The following is a 17,671-nucleotide window of genomic DNA, read 5'->3' on the forward strand; positions in this document are numbered from 1 at the left end:
TGCTTTGTGTGTCTACCCAGTCCAGAGGCTGGTGGGTGGTGGAATACCAAAGGGTGCAAGGTTGTTTCCAAACAATATGACTACACCGTGTGCTACTGCAACCACACCACCAATTTTGCATTGCTACTACAAGTCTACGAAGCCCAGGTAGTCATACGGTTTCCATCCACAGTGTGTGCAGCTATTTACAGCTCATACTTTGTGTGTATGCGTGGGGGTTTGTGTGTGTATGTGTGTGTGTGTGTGTGTATGTGTGTGTATGTGTGTGTATGTGTGTGTATGTGTGTGTTTCAGCCGAGCCCAGAAAACAAAAAAGCTCTGCAGGTGCTGACGTTCATTGGCTGTGGAGTGTCTCTGTGTGGCCTCCTCTTCACCTTCATCCTTTTCATTGTTGTGGGGTGAGTCACAAACATCACCGAGTGCACCCTTTAAATCACGGAGGGTGAAAAGCTGTTTTTTTTTTAAAAACCTACCAGACTCACATCAAGAAAAAAAATTGATTTGTTGAAGAGAAATATTTTCTGAAAATCCTGAACATAACAGTTGGATGTCTTCAGTCAAGAGGCGGGGTACACACGGTATTGGTCGCCAGCCAATGACAGGGCACATATATAAATATATAAATATCATATCACGTCAAATCACATATTCATTCACAGAAAGACAAATTTATTTACAATTACATTTCATTTGTTTTTTAAACACTGGTAGTCCCGCAAAAATATGACACATAACCAATGTAGAGAAACTAACGCTAAAATGTTAAAGCTACTTACTTGAGAGATGTCTTGAAGTAACCTCTTTTCTTGAGGAACTTCAGACCGTGTAGTCTCTACTTCCGGATCAGATTCGGGTTCCTACATTTTAAAAAGCTAAAATCGCCTTTAGTATCAACTCCTACAAAGTTGGCTTTGCAGCTAGCGGCACAAACCGGAAGCCTTCTAACCCCTCGTCTCTGTGACCAACCACAGCAGGGTAGGCGTGCCCGGAGGCGGGCCGTGGGTGGAATAAATTAGAACAAACCATTTTTGCAGGAATCACAAAATCCAAAGGAATACAACTGGAATAGGTGCAGATTCTGGAAAATCTAGAACGCTTTCTGTGAGGGTTATTGTGTGGAGCTACTCTATAGAAGTCAACTCAACACAAAAATGTGTATAATTGGTCGGCACATATTTCTAGTCTTTTTGTGGCACTAACATGATTTTCTATATTTGTAGGATTTGATGTGAATGTGGTTAGACCCCTTCCGATCCCCCCGACCATTGCTTTTTTGGTATTAAGTAAAACCTTTTAACCTTTAAAAACTTTTGGCTGATGGAAATAATCCCTTTGTATTGGATAAACAAAATAAGCAGGTGTGAAAATAATCATCAGTAAAATTCCAGCTAACCATGTTACCCTGTCTGTTTTTCCTTACGCAGGGTTCCTAAATCGGACCGTACCACCGTCCATAAGAACCTGATTTTTGCTCTGGGAGTTGCTGAACTGCTGCTAATGTGCAGTGACTGGGCATCTGCTAATGAGGTCAGAACCCATGTTGATGCTGTAACCACATATGGGGCAAATAAGAAGAATCACCTTGAGTTATGTAACAAATAATTCTGCATAAACGCAAGAGAAAACATCAGACGAGCGACAATAAGAGAAAGGCAGCCACTTCCAAGGTGAAAGTAAACAGGCACCTTCTTGTTGGTGGGAAAAGTCCATCAAAGCATGAACAGCCATTTGGTTGCATCAGAAGAGGGGGAATGTGAGCCAATAGTGACGTCAAGTGACATCAGGATGCACATCATGGCTTTGATTGGCCATCGCTAATCACCGTTTTGTCCACTTTGATTTTTCAGGCTGCATGTTTTGTGGTAACGGCGCTGCTCCATCTCTTCTTCATGGCCTCGTTTTCCTGGATGCTGGTTGAAGGTTTGCTACTGTGGAGCAAAGTCGTGTCTGTCAATATCAGTGAGGACCGCAGAATGAAACTGTACTACGTCATTGGCTGGGGTAAATGTATGCTACTTCAATCATGGTCTGTTTACCCCGTGCATTTTCCTTTTTTTCTTTTGGTTTTTAATTTTCAAGTAGTTTTGATTAGACAAAAAAATCGAACTTTATTATGTATGAACTCGTATTATGTAGAAAGCCGATGCTGTGTTGTCCACGTCCGGGTCTCCAATTGTGTTCCTATGTGTTATGTTGAGAACTATGTGTTGCGCTGAGAACAGAATGTGAATAAGCAATAAACAATACCGTGATGTTTCCTCTCGCCCCCCCATGTAGACATGCCCAGTGTTCCCCATTAGACTAAATAGGCTTGGAGACTAAATATTCCAATCATCAGATATCAAAGCAGTGGCTGTTCCATAAATACGACTTTTAGCCACCACCACAACCACACTTCATTTTGCTTTTACTGAACTGTTTTGCAGGACTACCCATTCTGATAGTCGTGGTAACGCTGGCACTGACAGTGAACGAGTACAAGGCCGACGGTCACTGCTGGCTCAATCTGAAGACGGGCACCATCTGGTCTTTTGTTGGACCTGTAGTATTTGTCTTGGCGGTATGTGATCACTTTTAAAGCGTATATGTTCAAGTTTACATGTCTTTTTATTTTTTCATTTGGGTGTGTGCAGTGGCGTCGCCGGACAGATTTCACTGGGGCACGTGCCCCAGTATTGATCTGCAGTGCCCCAGTAGTGATCTGCAGTGCCCCAGTAGTGATCTGCAGTGCCCCAGTAGTGATCTGCAGTGCCCCAGTAGTGATCTGCAGTGCCCCAGTAGTGATCTGCAGTGCCCCAGTATTGATCTGCAGTGCCCCAGTAGTGATCTGCAGTGCCCCAGTATTGATCTGCAGTGCCCCAGTATTGATCTGCAGTGCCCCAGTATTGATCTGCAGTGCCCCAGTAGTGATCTGCAGTGCCCCAGTATTGATCTGCAGTGCCCCAGTATTGATCTGCAGTGCCCCAGTAGTGATCTGCAGTGCCCCAGTAGTGATCTGCAGTGCCCCAGTAGTGATCTGCAGTGCCCCAGTATTGATCTGCAGTGCCCCAGTATTGATCTGCAGTGCCCCAGTATTGATCTGCAGTGCCCCAGTAAAAACGTCACCAATAACAAAATATCACTTCAGAGTTTTAAGTGTAAGGCACATACTACTTAGTATGGTAATTCATTGCTGCTGTATTCACTCCACATAAACAATGCACACATGGCTAATTAATATGGTAATTTATTCCCGTGTAGCGACTTCAGCTGATAATACTTCTGTGTCAACTAGTACTGGGTTAAACGATTATTAATCATTACCTTTCGGCGTGAAGTATTCCCATACTTTGGATACTTTGTTGCGTGATCTTTTCTTCTGGCTGGACTTACTGAAACTTGTTGCCCGGGCCGCCGCCATGTTTTGATTCTGAGTAGTGGTGTGGCATTCGTGAACAAACGGGTCAAAAGAACTATCGAAGGAAAAGAACCGCCCATAAAATACCCGTCCAGTCCGCCAGCCGTTTTGTTCATGACGGACGCTGCACAAGTTGGTGAGCGGTTGAGTCGGAACGAACGTGAACATGAGTGAACGGACTGACTCGACACGACTGACGGGGTCTATGCACAGGGGGGGGGGGGGGGGGATCACAGGCTAACGACCAATTGACCGAAATGAACGGCTATTGATATATTGATAGAGCCTATGGATGGTGCAGTGGTTCTCAAATTGTCTATCTTCAGGAAAAAAACATTTTCCCCTGAGATCAAGTCGTGAGCCACATTTTGAAACCATTCAAGTTTATTATTATTATTACAGAGTACGGCTCCACACTTGGCTGAGAAGCACAATGGGGCAGGAGAGGCTTCACCATCTTGCCATCACGTCAGTGGAAAGTGAGGAACTTTCCAAGTTAAGCCACAGCCAAGTGATTGACCGCTTTACAAAAATGAAACAAGACGTTACAGTTTACTTCCCAAAAGAGGAAAGTGCACAAGTAGGCCAACTGCATTACTGCAGTGCATTTCAGGTGGTCAATCAAAGATCTAGACAACAACATAATCTGATATGATTGAATAGTTTATAGATCTATTTATGCTCTTTAATGATAAATAAGTGTTGAATTCTCTTGTGCACTTTGCGCGCTCTCATGAATTCTTCTATCGGTTCTGGTGACGCCCCTGGCTGTGTGAAATGATGTGGGTCATTTTGTTGTGTGACGTTTACTAATTAAGTGCTGCACAGTTTCAAATCAACATCCAAAATAATAAACATACAATAAAGTACAACATGAGAACAATAAATGTGTGGAAATACAGTAAATGGGTGAATATCAGCAATGAAAATCTTGTCTGAAAGTTTTTTTTATATATATTTTTATAATATATTTATTTCCGAAAATAATGGTAATGTAATGGTAATGGTAATGGTAATGGTAATGGTTTAATTTCATTAGACCATGCATCAGATTCCAATTGAGTGCATCCCATAATCAGTTCCCAGTTCCACATGTCCAAAAGGAGTAGGAAGAAGCAAAGCTTATTAAATCCTACCCCTCCATCTGGTACTTTTACAATCACTGTTACATTTGTTCACTTCCTGCTTTCCTTCAAGTTTTTTTAAAAAAAATTAAATTTTATAATTTTAATTTTATTTTTGTCCCGTAGCGAAGTACTGGGTGATATGAGCATCCAATGCCATAATGGGTACCATAGAGCGTGTCAATATAGTGATATATATAGCACATCATGACTGGTTCAAGACTCTTCATCCTTGTATTTAGCAAACATCAATTACCCCAGCTGACTTGGACCCTGGCCTGGCAGCCAGCCAATCACAGGGAACATAAACAAATACAGACACTCATTAATTGAGACACTAATTTCATGGCAAGGGGCGCCAAAGGTGCGCTGAATGCTCGCCAGCGCCGACCTGGTCTATTCTTTTTGATTCTCTCAGTATTTTAATCGGAATCCTGTAGGTCTTCAGAACCAGGTAACCAGAGTAAAGAAGCTCGCATAGGAGATGTTGCAATAATAAAAAATGTCCAACAAAATATACATTTTCTGTTTCTGTCTTGTCTTTGTTGTCAAATGCTAACTTCACCATTCGCCTTCGTCGACACCTTTGTGAACAAACCTCCACTCTGCTTTGTATCAGAGTCTGGTTATCTCATAGCTGCCGCGATGCCGTCCTTTGGAGGATTGTAATGACATGTATATCACCGGGAAGCTATTTATTATTTGGATAGTCGCCTTTGGAGGAGACTCTCTGGTCAAAACTTGGTGTATGAGAGCTTGTGAATGAGTTGAACTCGTTCCTGAAGAGAGGCCAACCGGAGCTGTCGCCTTCTTATTTGAGGCAAGGCTGACGCTGTTGTCCTCCACTTGCAGGTCAATTCAGTCGTCCTGTGCCGGGTTGTCATGGTGACTGTTTCCAGTGCTCGCCGTCGTGCGAAGATGCTCAGTCCACGCTCAGCATCGAAAATGCAGACCTTTGACCTCACCTGGTAAGATACAATGAAATGTGTATTTGTCTTGTGTTACTACTTTTCTGTGCAGTATTGTAGGAGAATATCTTTCTGCAAGCTGAGATCCAGCCCTTGCACACAATATTGATGTTTTCTTCTTATTCTATCAAACTGTGGTCAATATAGACAGTAGAGAGATAGGAGCTGTGGTTTGGGAGTTTTGTGTGGGAGCTGTTTGGTCTTATCAGCTTAACCTTCACCTGGCCCCAATACAACAAACTCTTGTGCATAATACTTAACGCTGGAAAGAGGATGATTTACGCTCATGTAACAAAGTAGGACTCTTCTACTCCATATTTTGCGTTGCTTATGCTTTTATTTTATTCCCAATGAGTAATAGATGGGCTTGAATTTCTGAGTATCACCCCAATAGTTGCTATGGTGGATTCCCATCTACTCCTGATTCATCATTTTACAATCCTTCAAATTTGCACATTTTTGGTCCAGACTTCACATTTTATTTCTAATGCAGTTGTTTCCAGTCAGGTTGCAGGGCTTTTCATAGCACTGAGTCTGCACCTTTCAACAACGGGCTGGCCCCCAAATACATCTCGGACCTCATTCAAATTTGCTCCCCAGCGCAGCCACTGAGGTCCGAGGGCCAGCTCCAACTTGTGGTGCCAAGACGAGACTTAAGACCAGGGGAGATCGAGCCTTTTCTGTAGTCGGCCCCAAGGTATGGAACTCTCTCTCCCCTCCAAAGTAAAAAAAGGCCCCCACCATCGAAGCTTTAAGTCTTGTCTTAAAAGCCACTTTTAATCTCAGGCTATTTAACTCGCCGTGAGTCGTATGGTCCTCTGTGTCTTTTAGTCCTTTCTTTTTGTTTTATTGCTGTTTTTAATTGCTGTTTTAAAGCTGGCCAATTGAAAGTTGCTTCTTCTCTGAAGAGTAGCAACTCAAAACAACATCAATAATACTATTTGCTCCACTGGCTTAGTGAAAAAACAATTATGATTAAAAAAGGTAGCCTAATTAATTGAAGGAATGAGTTACTTTGCCCTAGACATAATGTTAAGTTTAATAGCTGAAGACAAACTGCATTCTTTTCATTTTGTCGAATGTCCTTCAACCTCTGCATGGAACATGCCACAACGCCATCCTCGCTCTTGCAGCTTCATTCCATTACAAACAGGCTGGAAGTTGATGCCAGAAAAGTGTGTGTCTTCGCACTCCAGAAATGGAAACACATTTTGAACATAAAAGAGAAAAGGCTGAGTTCTGGCTTTGTCCTTGCCGATACATCGCAGTCGAAAATGTCTTCCCCAGGTGCAGCACTGTTGATGGGAACAAAAGGAAGCGGAATTGCCTCATCATGCAAAAGGGGACGTATCAGCTCCCCAATTACTGAAAGAGTGATTGCAAACCAAATCCTCAGGAATGTTATTAGGCATAAACAGGGATGTTTGATGATGGTTTTTTTGAAGAGGTTTTTAGACGAAAACGTTCAACGTGTAAAATGGCAAACAAATAAAAATGATCTGCACAAGTAAAGCGGATCCCTGCAAATTTTCATTAAAAAGGTGAGACCATGCATGCACTTTCCCTACTGGAAGTTACCCAGCATACCTTGAGGGTTATACATTAGTATAAAATAAATATTGTTTTGCATTCAAGGCTGGGAATTTGACATCATATTGATAACATGAAAAATAGTTCAGATAACTGCAATTAAAAAAAAAAAACAATCTTACGCATGCACACATTCCTTCAATCAAAATACGACATGATAGCCATATTCCTGCATACACTGGAAAATATGGACATAAACTGCACGACGGATTTATGGATGCGTGATGTTAGCGCTATTAACCAGGATAAGGACTTCAAACTACACACTTTTCTTTGTTTGAAAGAAATAAATGTCAATTTCTAGAAACAAAACTGAGATGCATTTGTGAGATTTTGTCATAGTCATTGTTGTTGTTTTTTTTTTGTAGAGCACAGCTAATGGGGATTCCTACTAATAAATATAAATACAAATAAAAATGTACTCTTAGATGTGGTCAGAATGGTACAATCTTGATCACATGACATTTTCTAAAATTCGACTCCTCAAATTGAATTGTTGAATATTTGACTATTCTGAGACACCCCTAGTTATATAAACACTCCTAATAAAAAGATTTTCCACTGTTGGATCTTAAGGAGATTCTTAGTGCAAAAATGTTCAAAATGCAAAATCAGCCCATTTCTGGAGTGACATTTGTGGTAATGACATTTTTGTGGAGTTTATTCTTTACATCCAACTCTGGTTTGTGTTCAGCGACCCTAGTTGTCGGAGTAATATTTTCGAGTTCTACCCTCTCTTGGAGTTCCTTTTAACAGTTCCTCCATGACAGCAAGCTGAAACTGGACTTTGTGATCAGGTACCATTGGGACTTTTTTTTTACTTTGTCCTTTGAGTTAAAAGAAGTTCTTTCTGAAGCGTAATCCCATTCTCTATGGACATTTTTGGCTTCTTAAGTTTAGAAGAAATCAGTTTGGGGCGAAATGGTTAGTTTGCTAACTTGTTAGCTCGCTAGCTAGCTAGCACCCATCTGAGTCCTTGCAGCATAAAAGTTGAACAATTTGTTGTCAAGAAAGAATAATAGGCGTGTAAAGCTGACTCTAAGGGTGTTATTTGTGTCAAGACAGTCACTCTTGGTCAGTAATGTAGTATCAGAGGACATCTTTTGTCTTCAACCCGGAACGGCAATCATGGTAGTTGTTAGCTATGTTAGCTTTGACGAGCATTAGTCTGCTTTGCGATCTTCAGATGTGTCTCTTTGGCAACGAGAAGGTGAAGCAGCATCTTCACAAGGAAGGGAATTGTTGATTGAAATGGAACACTTAACACATTTCAAGTGTTTTGATGCCCAAATGTCATATGAATGTGAGTCACAATTTGATATTGTATATCAGAACAGGGTCCACGTGGAAATGTTTCATGTGCTGGAATAAATTCAGTGCTTTGTTTTTATTGCTCTGATGACTAAATCTAATACATGTCATTGACTGTTTTATACAACTGAAGCTTCACTATAAATGTATTTTTTTGCTCTAAATAAATTTGCATCAGTCATTTTTCCATTGAATATATGAATAATCTAGATTTATTTTACTCTTAAAAAGAGTTGAATTAAACACATTGTTCCTCCTAACACCAATAATGAGTGAACAACAGTTTTAGCGTTACATACTGTATACTCCTTATCAGATTAGAACCTTAACACCTGAGAAGTAAAATGCTAACTCAGATCAACTGAAAGAATAACTCAGCTCTAGAGTCACACATGTACACTAAAATGTAGTTGATTTTAAGGCAAAGGGAGTTTATTTCAAAAGTTGAAATTTACTGTGAAGAAGAAATGCGAGTCAGGCAAAACAAAATGGAGTAAGCAATTTAGTGCAAACCATTAAAGTGAAATAGGCTGTTCTTCAAGTCATCATCAGTGGGGGGGGGGTGCCATCATGATCTGGGGTCCTTTTTCCTTCAATGGAACAATACATTTTCAGGTTGTGTGGGGGCGTCAAACGGCTGTTGATGTGACTCAGGATCATTCATTACCAAAGGCCAATGACTGACTTTTTCAACGGGACAATGCTGCAGCTCACAGACTGGACACCAGTTCCAACAAAGGAAACCACCTTCACCATCTTTTTTGAGCTATGGCTTTAAACGTTTGATCTTCAGATGATTATTTGCAATAATGTGCTTTCACGAAAAAAAAGGTCTCACTCCCATTTGTTTTTGCACTTAGACCCTCCTAAAGATCAGATCGTGCAAAATGTTCTTGCAATTTTTCAACTGGCATTGAAATATTAATCAGAAGCATATACGTCTGTGTCCATGTTTATTTCCATACTGGCACAATTGGTGTGGTGCAGATGCATTGTGTGTTCCACATGCGTTATTTTGACTTGCACTTCTGCAAGTGAAGGAGGTGTTTGTGTTGATGACCTGCTGTTGCTTTGATTTGTGTGAGTATGTGTATAAATGCCAAGCTGATCCATTGCAAGTAGACAGAGCTCGCCATTCCAGGGTGTATCCTGCCTCTCACCCAAAGACAGCATACCCACGACCCGTTGTAGAATAAGAATGGATGGATGCATCAAGCAAATTGATGTAATGTACAGTAGTACCATAGACGCAGCCCAATCTGATGGGCCTCACAATTACTCTACTCTGACTTCTACTTTTTTGCCATCTACTGTACAGTATATTAGTTATATTTTAGTTTTGTAGCATTTATTATGTGCTGCTTTGCAGGGCTGTGACTCGCCCAGTTCTCATTCTGCTGCCAGTCCTGGGTCTGACCTGGCTTTGTGGAGTACTGGTTCATCTGTCTATTGTAATTGCTTATATCTTCACTGCGCTCAATGCCTTCCAGGTAAGCAAACTTTCATTCATTTCTACTTTCTACCAAAAAAATGTGCTTGTTTTGTTTTGGCCTACAATGTGCGCATTGATCATGCATGCCTTCCCAAATACATTTCATTGATTCGTTATATTTAGCTTTATTATCTGGAGAAAAACATCAAGTCACCGTGTTGTGGGTCTCAGGAGCGGATTTGTATGTTTCCCCTAAAAGACAACACATGGTGCGTGTAGCAGCGGTGGGGGTGCGGTGTATGTGTGCAGTCATAGTTTCATAGAAGGTGATTAATCATGGTGTTTAAAACTAATTAATCATGATTAAACAGATTAATCATGGATGGGAACTAATTAATCACGAGGAGGAAAACTAATTAATAACTGTGTCTTGCAAATCAAATTAATCTCAATTAATCTGATTAAAATGTTGAATCATTTGACACCCCAACTAAAAATCTGATATATTTCACCACAAAACAGCCTGATTCATCTATGACTATGTATAACCATGACAGAATGAAGCTATGAAATCCAAAGTGTACAGTGATGAGGGATTACTGTAATTGCATTTAGAACTCATGAGTGGACTCTTCTCTGAAAGCAATGAAATTGAATTTGACCATGATAACATCCTCAGAGGATGGTGCATGGCTACAATAATGTGTGCACGTGTGTGCACGTGTGTGCACGTGTGGGAGACTCCAGTCAGGTCATACCTCTCCTCCCCTGATTTCATAGCAGCTATTTCCTTCCCCTCAGTCATCTCTGTTTTATTTCCACAGGGTATTTTAAGAAAGGCTTATTCATTCCACCCAATCTTTGTCCATCTTTGCTCCTCTTTGCTCTTTCCACCCTCCTCTCAAATCTTTAATTAATCAAAAACAGCTAGCCCCTGGGTGACCCCAGAGAGCTGCTTGTTAATGTAGATTTACTGCGTGTGTCCAGCACAGCACACGTAGTGAGACAGTAGAAGTTCATTCCCGTGTCGGTAGGAGGATGATGCTATCTATTTTTACTTATTTATTTATTCTAATGTCTTTTTTGGACCAAAAAGGAGTCACAGGCCAAGTGTGTGCTAACGAAGGTTCTAATTTGTGAAACCAAATCTTTGGTAGCGCATGCCAGTTTCACTCTTGAGAAGACATAAGCTACACACTCCAAGAACGACACTCTTAACTTTCAGTAGTAGTGGTGTAATGTGCTCCGAAATGGGCGGGGCATGAACCGGAAGTGGGTGGGGCTCAAGTCAGCACAGGCCCATGACGAAAAATCTGGTCCACAAATGGCCCATTGGCCACACTTTGGACATCCCTGGTTTACAAGGCACACACACTGCCGGTTGAGGTGCTCTTCGCCAGCAAGCCTCTCGGGAGGATTGCACCACAATTTACACGAGGTACGGCGCACGGGAATACGGAACGGCATCACAATGCATACAAACAAAAAAACGTATTTTTAGCAAATGAGTGGGACAGTCTTTCCTGTAGTGTCTTTCCATCGACAATCCAGTATCGTGTTTCCATCGACAACATCGGGTCCGCATGGGACTGCTTGCCTGCATGCAGCAAAAGTTCCTGCTTCACTAAAAGTGCAACGTCATGTCTGCGTGCTCCCAAATCTGCATTGAGGCTGTGTCAGCACGAGCCCCAAATTTAGCACACGTTTTTAAAAATACACCGAATAAAGAAGTACACAAACAGACTTGCCGGCTGCAGAGGCGGTCGCTGTGTGTAACTGGTCTGTAACTGGCCAATCAAAGAGCGTGAAGAGAGACTAGTTAACATATTACCCAATAGCCACGTTTACATGACGAGTTTTTTATCTTTCTGAATGACTTTCCGAAAACAATGGTATCCATGGAAAGGAATATTCCAATCTCTGGTCTACAATATAATCAACCAGAATAGTCAATGGGGCATGCCCAGTACAACGTGAACACCAACATCACGTCACACCGACTTCCTCCAGTTTTTCTTTCACTTGTTGGAATAACTCCGTATTTGCACGTTTTTTGTCCGTCCACTCTTGAAAATAGACACGCAATTGGAGTATTCCTTTCCATGTATTCCATTGGTTTCGGAAAGGTGATTCGGAAAGATTCCATTCAGAAAGAGAAAAGGTCCTCCTCTAAACGTGGCTATCGACTCAGCAACACGTAGAAGCTGAAATCTGATTAGATAAAACAATAAAAGATGTACAATAAAAGACTGAAAGCAGTGCAGCCTAGAAACAAAATGAGAATGAAAGACTGCTGAGGAGAAATTGTTATGCAATAGAAATATGAAGTTGTAGTACTCGTTGCATAACGAGGCGAAGGTGTACAGCCTGAATGCTGCAGAGCAGCGTGCAGGGGAGTACGGCCTTGATAGGCTGCATTCATTAGATGAGACATATGTTTCTTGGTGTTATCTTTATAAGATCTAATAGATATGTAAATAACCCCAATGGAAACTAAAAAGGTCCTACACAAGAACGTGCAAACTCTTGACCCAGAAGCTTCCACCAGCAGCCACAAGCATAGGCGAGATGACTGTACTTTGTAGTGCAAAGACATTTCAAGTAAGTGTGGTGCAAAAGGAGGATGAGTGGTTAGCGCGCAGGCCACGCAGCTGGGAGACCTGTGTTCGATTCCACCCTCAGCCATCTCTGTGTGGAGTTTGCATGTTCTCCCCGTGCATGCGTGGGTTTTCTCCGGGTACTCCGGTTTCCTCCCACATTCCAAAAACATGCTAGGTTAATTAGCCACTCCAAATTGTCCATAGGTATGAATGTGAGTGTGAATGGTTGTTTGTCTATATGTGCCCTGGGATTGGATGTGATAGGCTCCAGCACCCCTGTGATCCTCGTGCGGATAAGCGGTAGAAAATGAATGAATGGTGCGAAAGGAGTACTGGACTATGAATGTACTTTGGTAAAAAATGTCTAGATGTACTTGCTGATGCGTGTATGTATTTTCCACAGGGCCTGTATATTTTCTTGGTTTATGCTGTCTACAACAGTGAGGTAAGATGACATTTAGTTCCTATCAATGTCAGTCACGGCAACAGAATCAGGTTTACTTGAAGTGTTGCCAGCTTGTGATTTAAAAGAGCGTTTATCATTTAGGTGAGGAATGCCATAAAGAGGATGAAAGAAAAGAGGAAGGCCTTATCTTTCACAGTAAGTGATTCAAAAGCCAGCGCTTGGTCTTGGTGGGTGGGTGAGGAAATGACAGCTTTATTTCACTTTACCCTCATTTGCTTTACTTTTATATGAGGGGCTCAGCGGCTGGGGCCTTCATTCTCTACCTGGGGACGGGTTGACTCTCTAGGATGTAGTGGGATCTGCCCTGGGATGGGTCCATGAGGATGAGGACTGTGTGGGCTCCCAGCTCTTCCCACCACATTGTGTTACAACCTTCAGGACTTTGGTTGCTCCCCCGATTTTAATAATGACAATTAATTCCCGTACACCTATACCAAATGTCACAGAAGCTTTAGGACCCGGGGCCCCGCCTCATGGCGGACACGTTGCTTTAGTCTTTCCTCAGCATGGCTGCCCTCCGAATTTGAACTGCAAAGTTTCTTACTTCACCGTTCTTCTTGTTCCATTCCGCTACTGCGACAGAACTGTTCTCAGCCAACAACCTTCACACCATCTCAAAGAGCTCCGAAAACATCCTGGGACCACAGCCCACCGACCCCCTCCAGCCCTGAGACCAGTGAGACGTCCGGACCCCCCAGTTCCATTTGTACTTCACTGGTCATCAAGAATGGTAGGTTCCCTTCGTCATTCTCCGTCGCCGTTGAGTTTGACCCCAAGCTAAACTGCAGATGCAGACATAATGAAACATTTAACCAGACTGCAATCTTGGCGTTGTAACAGTATTGTAACACTGTAACATATTTCCAGTATGAATTATCCAAATAAGGCTGTTGACTCAATCAACTTTTCTTCTTTTATTTCAGAGAGTTTCAGAAAAGAGGGATTTGTGGGTTTTGCATTTAAGCCCTCAACAGGAAACCAGGTAAGGTACTGTATATACTGTATATTTACGTATATATATATATGTATGTATATGCGTGTGTATGTGTGTGTACATGTACTGTATATACAGTGGAACCTCTGCATCATTGCATCATTGTTTTATAGTTTTACAATTATAGCGTCACATGATGCAGAAAACAATTCTAAATGCACACAAAGACATATAAAGGGATGTGGAAAAATAATTCCTCATTTCTTATTTCCTTTGTCACACTTCAATGTTTCAAATAAACAAATCAATTTTAACATTAGTCAATAACAACACAACTGAACACAAATTGCAGTTTTTAAATGAACCTTTTTATTATTAAGGGAGAAAAAAAATCCAAACCCACTGTTTGAAAAAGTGATTGCCCCCTGAAGCTAATAACTGGTTGGACCACCCATAACAGCAACAACTGCAATCAAGCATTTGTGATAACTTGCCATGAGTCTCTTACAGCGCTATTGAGGAATTTTAGCCACTCGTCTTTGCAGAATCGTTGTCCTTCAGCCACATTGGCTCTTCATCCAGCATGAAGAGCCTTTTTAAGGTCATGCCACAGCATCTCAAATCACTCAGGATTCAGGGCAGGACTTGGACTAGGCCACTCCAAAGTCTTCATTTGGGTTTTTTTGTATTGTCCTGCTGAAGAACCCAAGTTGGTTTCAGCTCGAAGGTCACCAACAGATTGCCAGATATTCGCCTTCTGGATTTTTCGGTAGACAGCAGAATTCATGGTTCCGTTTATCACAGCAAGTCTTTCAGGTCGTGAAGCAGCAAAACAGCCCCAGACCATCACACTACCTCCACCATGTTAGCCTTGTTAACCTCGCCACCAATTGATAGTGTTAGCATGGCATTTCAGTGTGTTTAGTGTACTTATAGCGGAGATGCGACGCTGCTGTGCATTTCTTTATGTTGCTAACTGCTTGCTTTATAAGCATTGCAGTAGGGTAGATGGATATCATATATCATATAGAATATAGAACCAGTAGCCCTTCTCTTCATGATGAATCAATTTGAAAAACAGGATTCATCTGATTAAAAAGTCGTTTTTTATTAAGTATTTGGCAAAAGAACACATAAATATTCCCCCCTGGTGGTGGAAACAGGCAGCACTTGGGCCTCGTCTCAAAGACAGCAGAATGTACATGACTTTATACAGACATTCATTTTCTATGCCGCTTATCGTCACTGTGTTACACAGTGTATCAGTATTTTGATCTGCCACAATACAGTAATTAATTTAAATGAAATGATGTCATGGTGAGGCAATTGAGAATTTTTTGGGCTAGATTAAAAAAGCTTAATGAGTTCAATTAATTACAGGTCATAATTCATAAATCTCTCAATTTTCAACCTCTTGATTTTACTAACATGAATACACTAGAAACATAAGGAACACAGTAAGAGTCACAGTGTATTTCTATTAGCATTGCATTATTTATTATTATTATTATTATTATGTTAGACACACTGGTTAAATGCTGCCTCTTCTTCTTCTTGTTTGCATGAAACAGGTGGTGCAGCTCACAGCATTCAAGCAATCAGGTACAACGTTTACCCCCTTTCATTGTTTATTGTAACATTTACCGTCAAATGTTTCATGCTAATAAACAGTGAATTTGTGAAAACCGAGTCTTATAAATCCAAATATCATGACGTCACCCTGATTGTCGATGGAAAAAAAATGTCATCCAGCATACAATTTGACTCTTGACTCCGCTTGTATGCTTAACTGCTGTCCATGTTGTTGCGTTTCGCTGGTTTCAGTTTCGACTTCCGTCTATGGAGTCCTTTTTGTGGAAATGCGATATTGGAAGACGTTCAAATAGTTTTTGTTGTTTATTTTAAACTGGTACTTATTTAAAATTGTTTCTTGTACATTTCTTAGCTACTTTTTGAGTGTTGGGTTGCTGTGTGACACCCAGTCACCCTGATTGGTTCCTGTCAAAGAATGGATTGAGTAAGGAAATCAAACAATGCACAACGATGAGCCAATTCAAGAAACAATACAAGCAGTTGATGTTTGCTAAATACAAGGATGAAGAGTCTTGAACCAGTCATGATGTGCTATATATATCACTATATTGACACGCTCTATGGTACCCATTATGGCATTGGATGCCCAGTACCCAGTACTTCACTATGTGATCAAAAATATATATATATATATATATATCAGGAAAACAGGAAGTGAACAAATGTAACAGTTAGTGATTGTAAAAGTACCAGATGGAGGGGTAGGATTTAATAAGCTTTGCTTCTTCCTACTCCTTTTGGACATGTGGAACTGGGAACTGATTATGGGATGCACTCAATTGGAATCTGATATTGAACCATTACCATTACCATTACCATTACCATTACCATTACCATTACCATTACCATTACCATTACCATTACCATTACCAAGAAAGAGCTACCGTTTCCTCAGTGACTTGCAAGCGGCACAGTAATTATACGATTAGTAGTACTTAATGTACGTAATGTAACATGGATTTTGAAATGCGTTCATGTGTTGTTTTTCGTTAAAGAAAATAAACATGAATGCGAAGTGTCAGCGTGTATTTTGCTGTTGTGATTTTGCAGCAACAGATGGTGCAGGGAGTTAAATGGTGTCCAATAGCAATCAGTGGCACGAACAAAGTTTGAAATTGCTTCATTCAATGTTTCAGTGTCTGTGAAAAGCGTCTGCTGGATGACGTTGGAGTGGCCGTGGGCGTGCATTGTCGACTGATGAGACAAAGAAGAAGTTCATTCCCTTTCTCGGCAATGGTCGTGTCTGGCTATTCACAGCGTTAGCCATTAACCACTCCAACACCTGCTCTCGCTCTCACTCTGCTTTCACTCGGCCTCCCTTCTTAATTTGTCTTTTGTATGCTAACGCACTTGCAGGCTCGCAATAGGGAAGCATCATGTTCTAATGTGGCCGCAGCTAATGACCTTCTCTGTGTTTCACCGCAGGTTGCTGAACTGCAAATGGAGTCCGTCCTGATGCCCGGTACTTGGCGCTTTTGCATCACACCTGATCACACAGTTGGGAGTGTACACAAACACAAGCATACGCAAGCATGCACAAGCATACACAAGCATACACAAGCATACACAAACATACACAAACATACACAAGCATACACAAGCATACACAAGCATACACAAGCATACACAAGCATACACAAGCATACACAAGCATACACAAGCATACACAAACATACACAAACATACACAAACATACACAAGCATACACAAACATACACAAGCATACACAAGCATACACAAACATACACAAACATACACAAACATACACAAACATACACAAGCATACACAAGCATACACAAACATACACAAACATACACAAGCATACACAAGCATACACAAGCATACACAAACATACACAAACATACACAAGCATACACAAGCATACACAAGCATACACAAGCATGCACAAGCATACACAAGCATACACAAGCATACACAAACACTCACGCATGCCGCTGGTGGAGACCAAAGTCACATTGAAGAATGGTTGAACCTTTGCTTCCACCATAGCTATTTGGATACGCGTAGAGCCAAACCTTCACACAAACCTTCCTGCGTATTACGCGTACGAATAATGACTTGCTTTTTTTCATTGTGTGCTTTTACTGCAAGGGTGTCCAAAGTGCATGCCGGGAGCCCACAGCTCATCTTTTATTTATTAGAAAAGTAAAATGAATACATATGACTTATTACACTACTTAATCTATAACCTAAAGCACGGGGCCTATGGAGTAGATACCTCCAGTTCAGAGGTT

At 41.2% G+C, this 17,671-nt stretch overlaps 1 protein-coding gene across 1 annotated transcript in view; it reads left to right on the forward strand.

The window, feature by feature from the left end:
* The window catches only part of adgrd2 (adhesion G protein-coupled receptor D2), a 32,097-nt gene extending 15,139 nt beyond the window's left edge, over positions 1-16,958 (forward strand). The window contains exons 13-25 of the mRNA XM_058070833.2: positions 21-147; positions 295-398; positions 1,425-1,527; positions 1,848-2,001; positions 2,427-2,560; positions 5,374-5,489; positions 9,760-9,880; positions 12,826-12,867; positions 12,970-13,023; positions 13,471-13,618; positions 13,812-13,870; positions 15,394-15,424; positions 16,841-16,958. Coding sequence (XP_057926816.2) covers positions 21-147; positions 295-398; positions 1,425-1,527; positions 1,848-2,001; positions 2,427-2,560; positions 5,374-5,489; positions 9,760-9,880; positions 12,826-12,867; positions 12,970-13,023; positions 13,471-13,618; positions 13,812-13,870; positions 15,394-15,424; positions 16,841-16,848 — 1,201 coding nt within the window. The 3' untranslated portion in view covers positions 16,849-16,958. The remainder of the gene's footprint in view (positions 1-20; positions 148-294; positions 399-1,424; positions 1,528-1,847; positions 2,002-2,426; positions 2,561-5,373; positions 5,490-9,759; positions 9,881-12,825; positions 12,868-12,969; positions 13,024-13,470; positions 13,619-13,811; positions 13,871-15,393; positions 15,425-16,840) is intronic.
* Positions 16,959-17,671: the final 713 nt, after the last annotated feature.

The sequence above is a fragment of the Doryrhamphus excisus genome, linkage group LG3, assembly GCF_037039965.1.
Source record: "Doryrhamphus excisus strain RoL-2023G ecotype Guam linkage group LG3, RoL_Dexc_Guam_v1.1, whole genome shotgun sequence".
NCBI lineage: Eukaryota > Metazoa > Chordata > Actinopteri > Syngnathiformes > Syngnathidae > Doryrhamphus > Doryrhamphus excisus.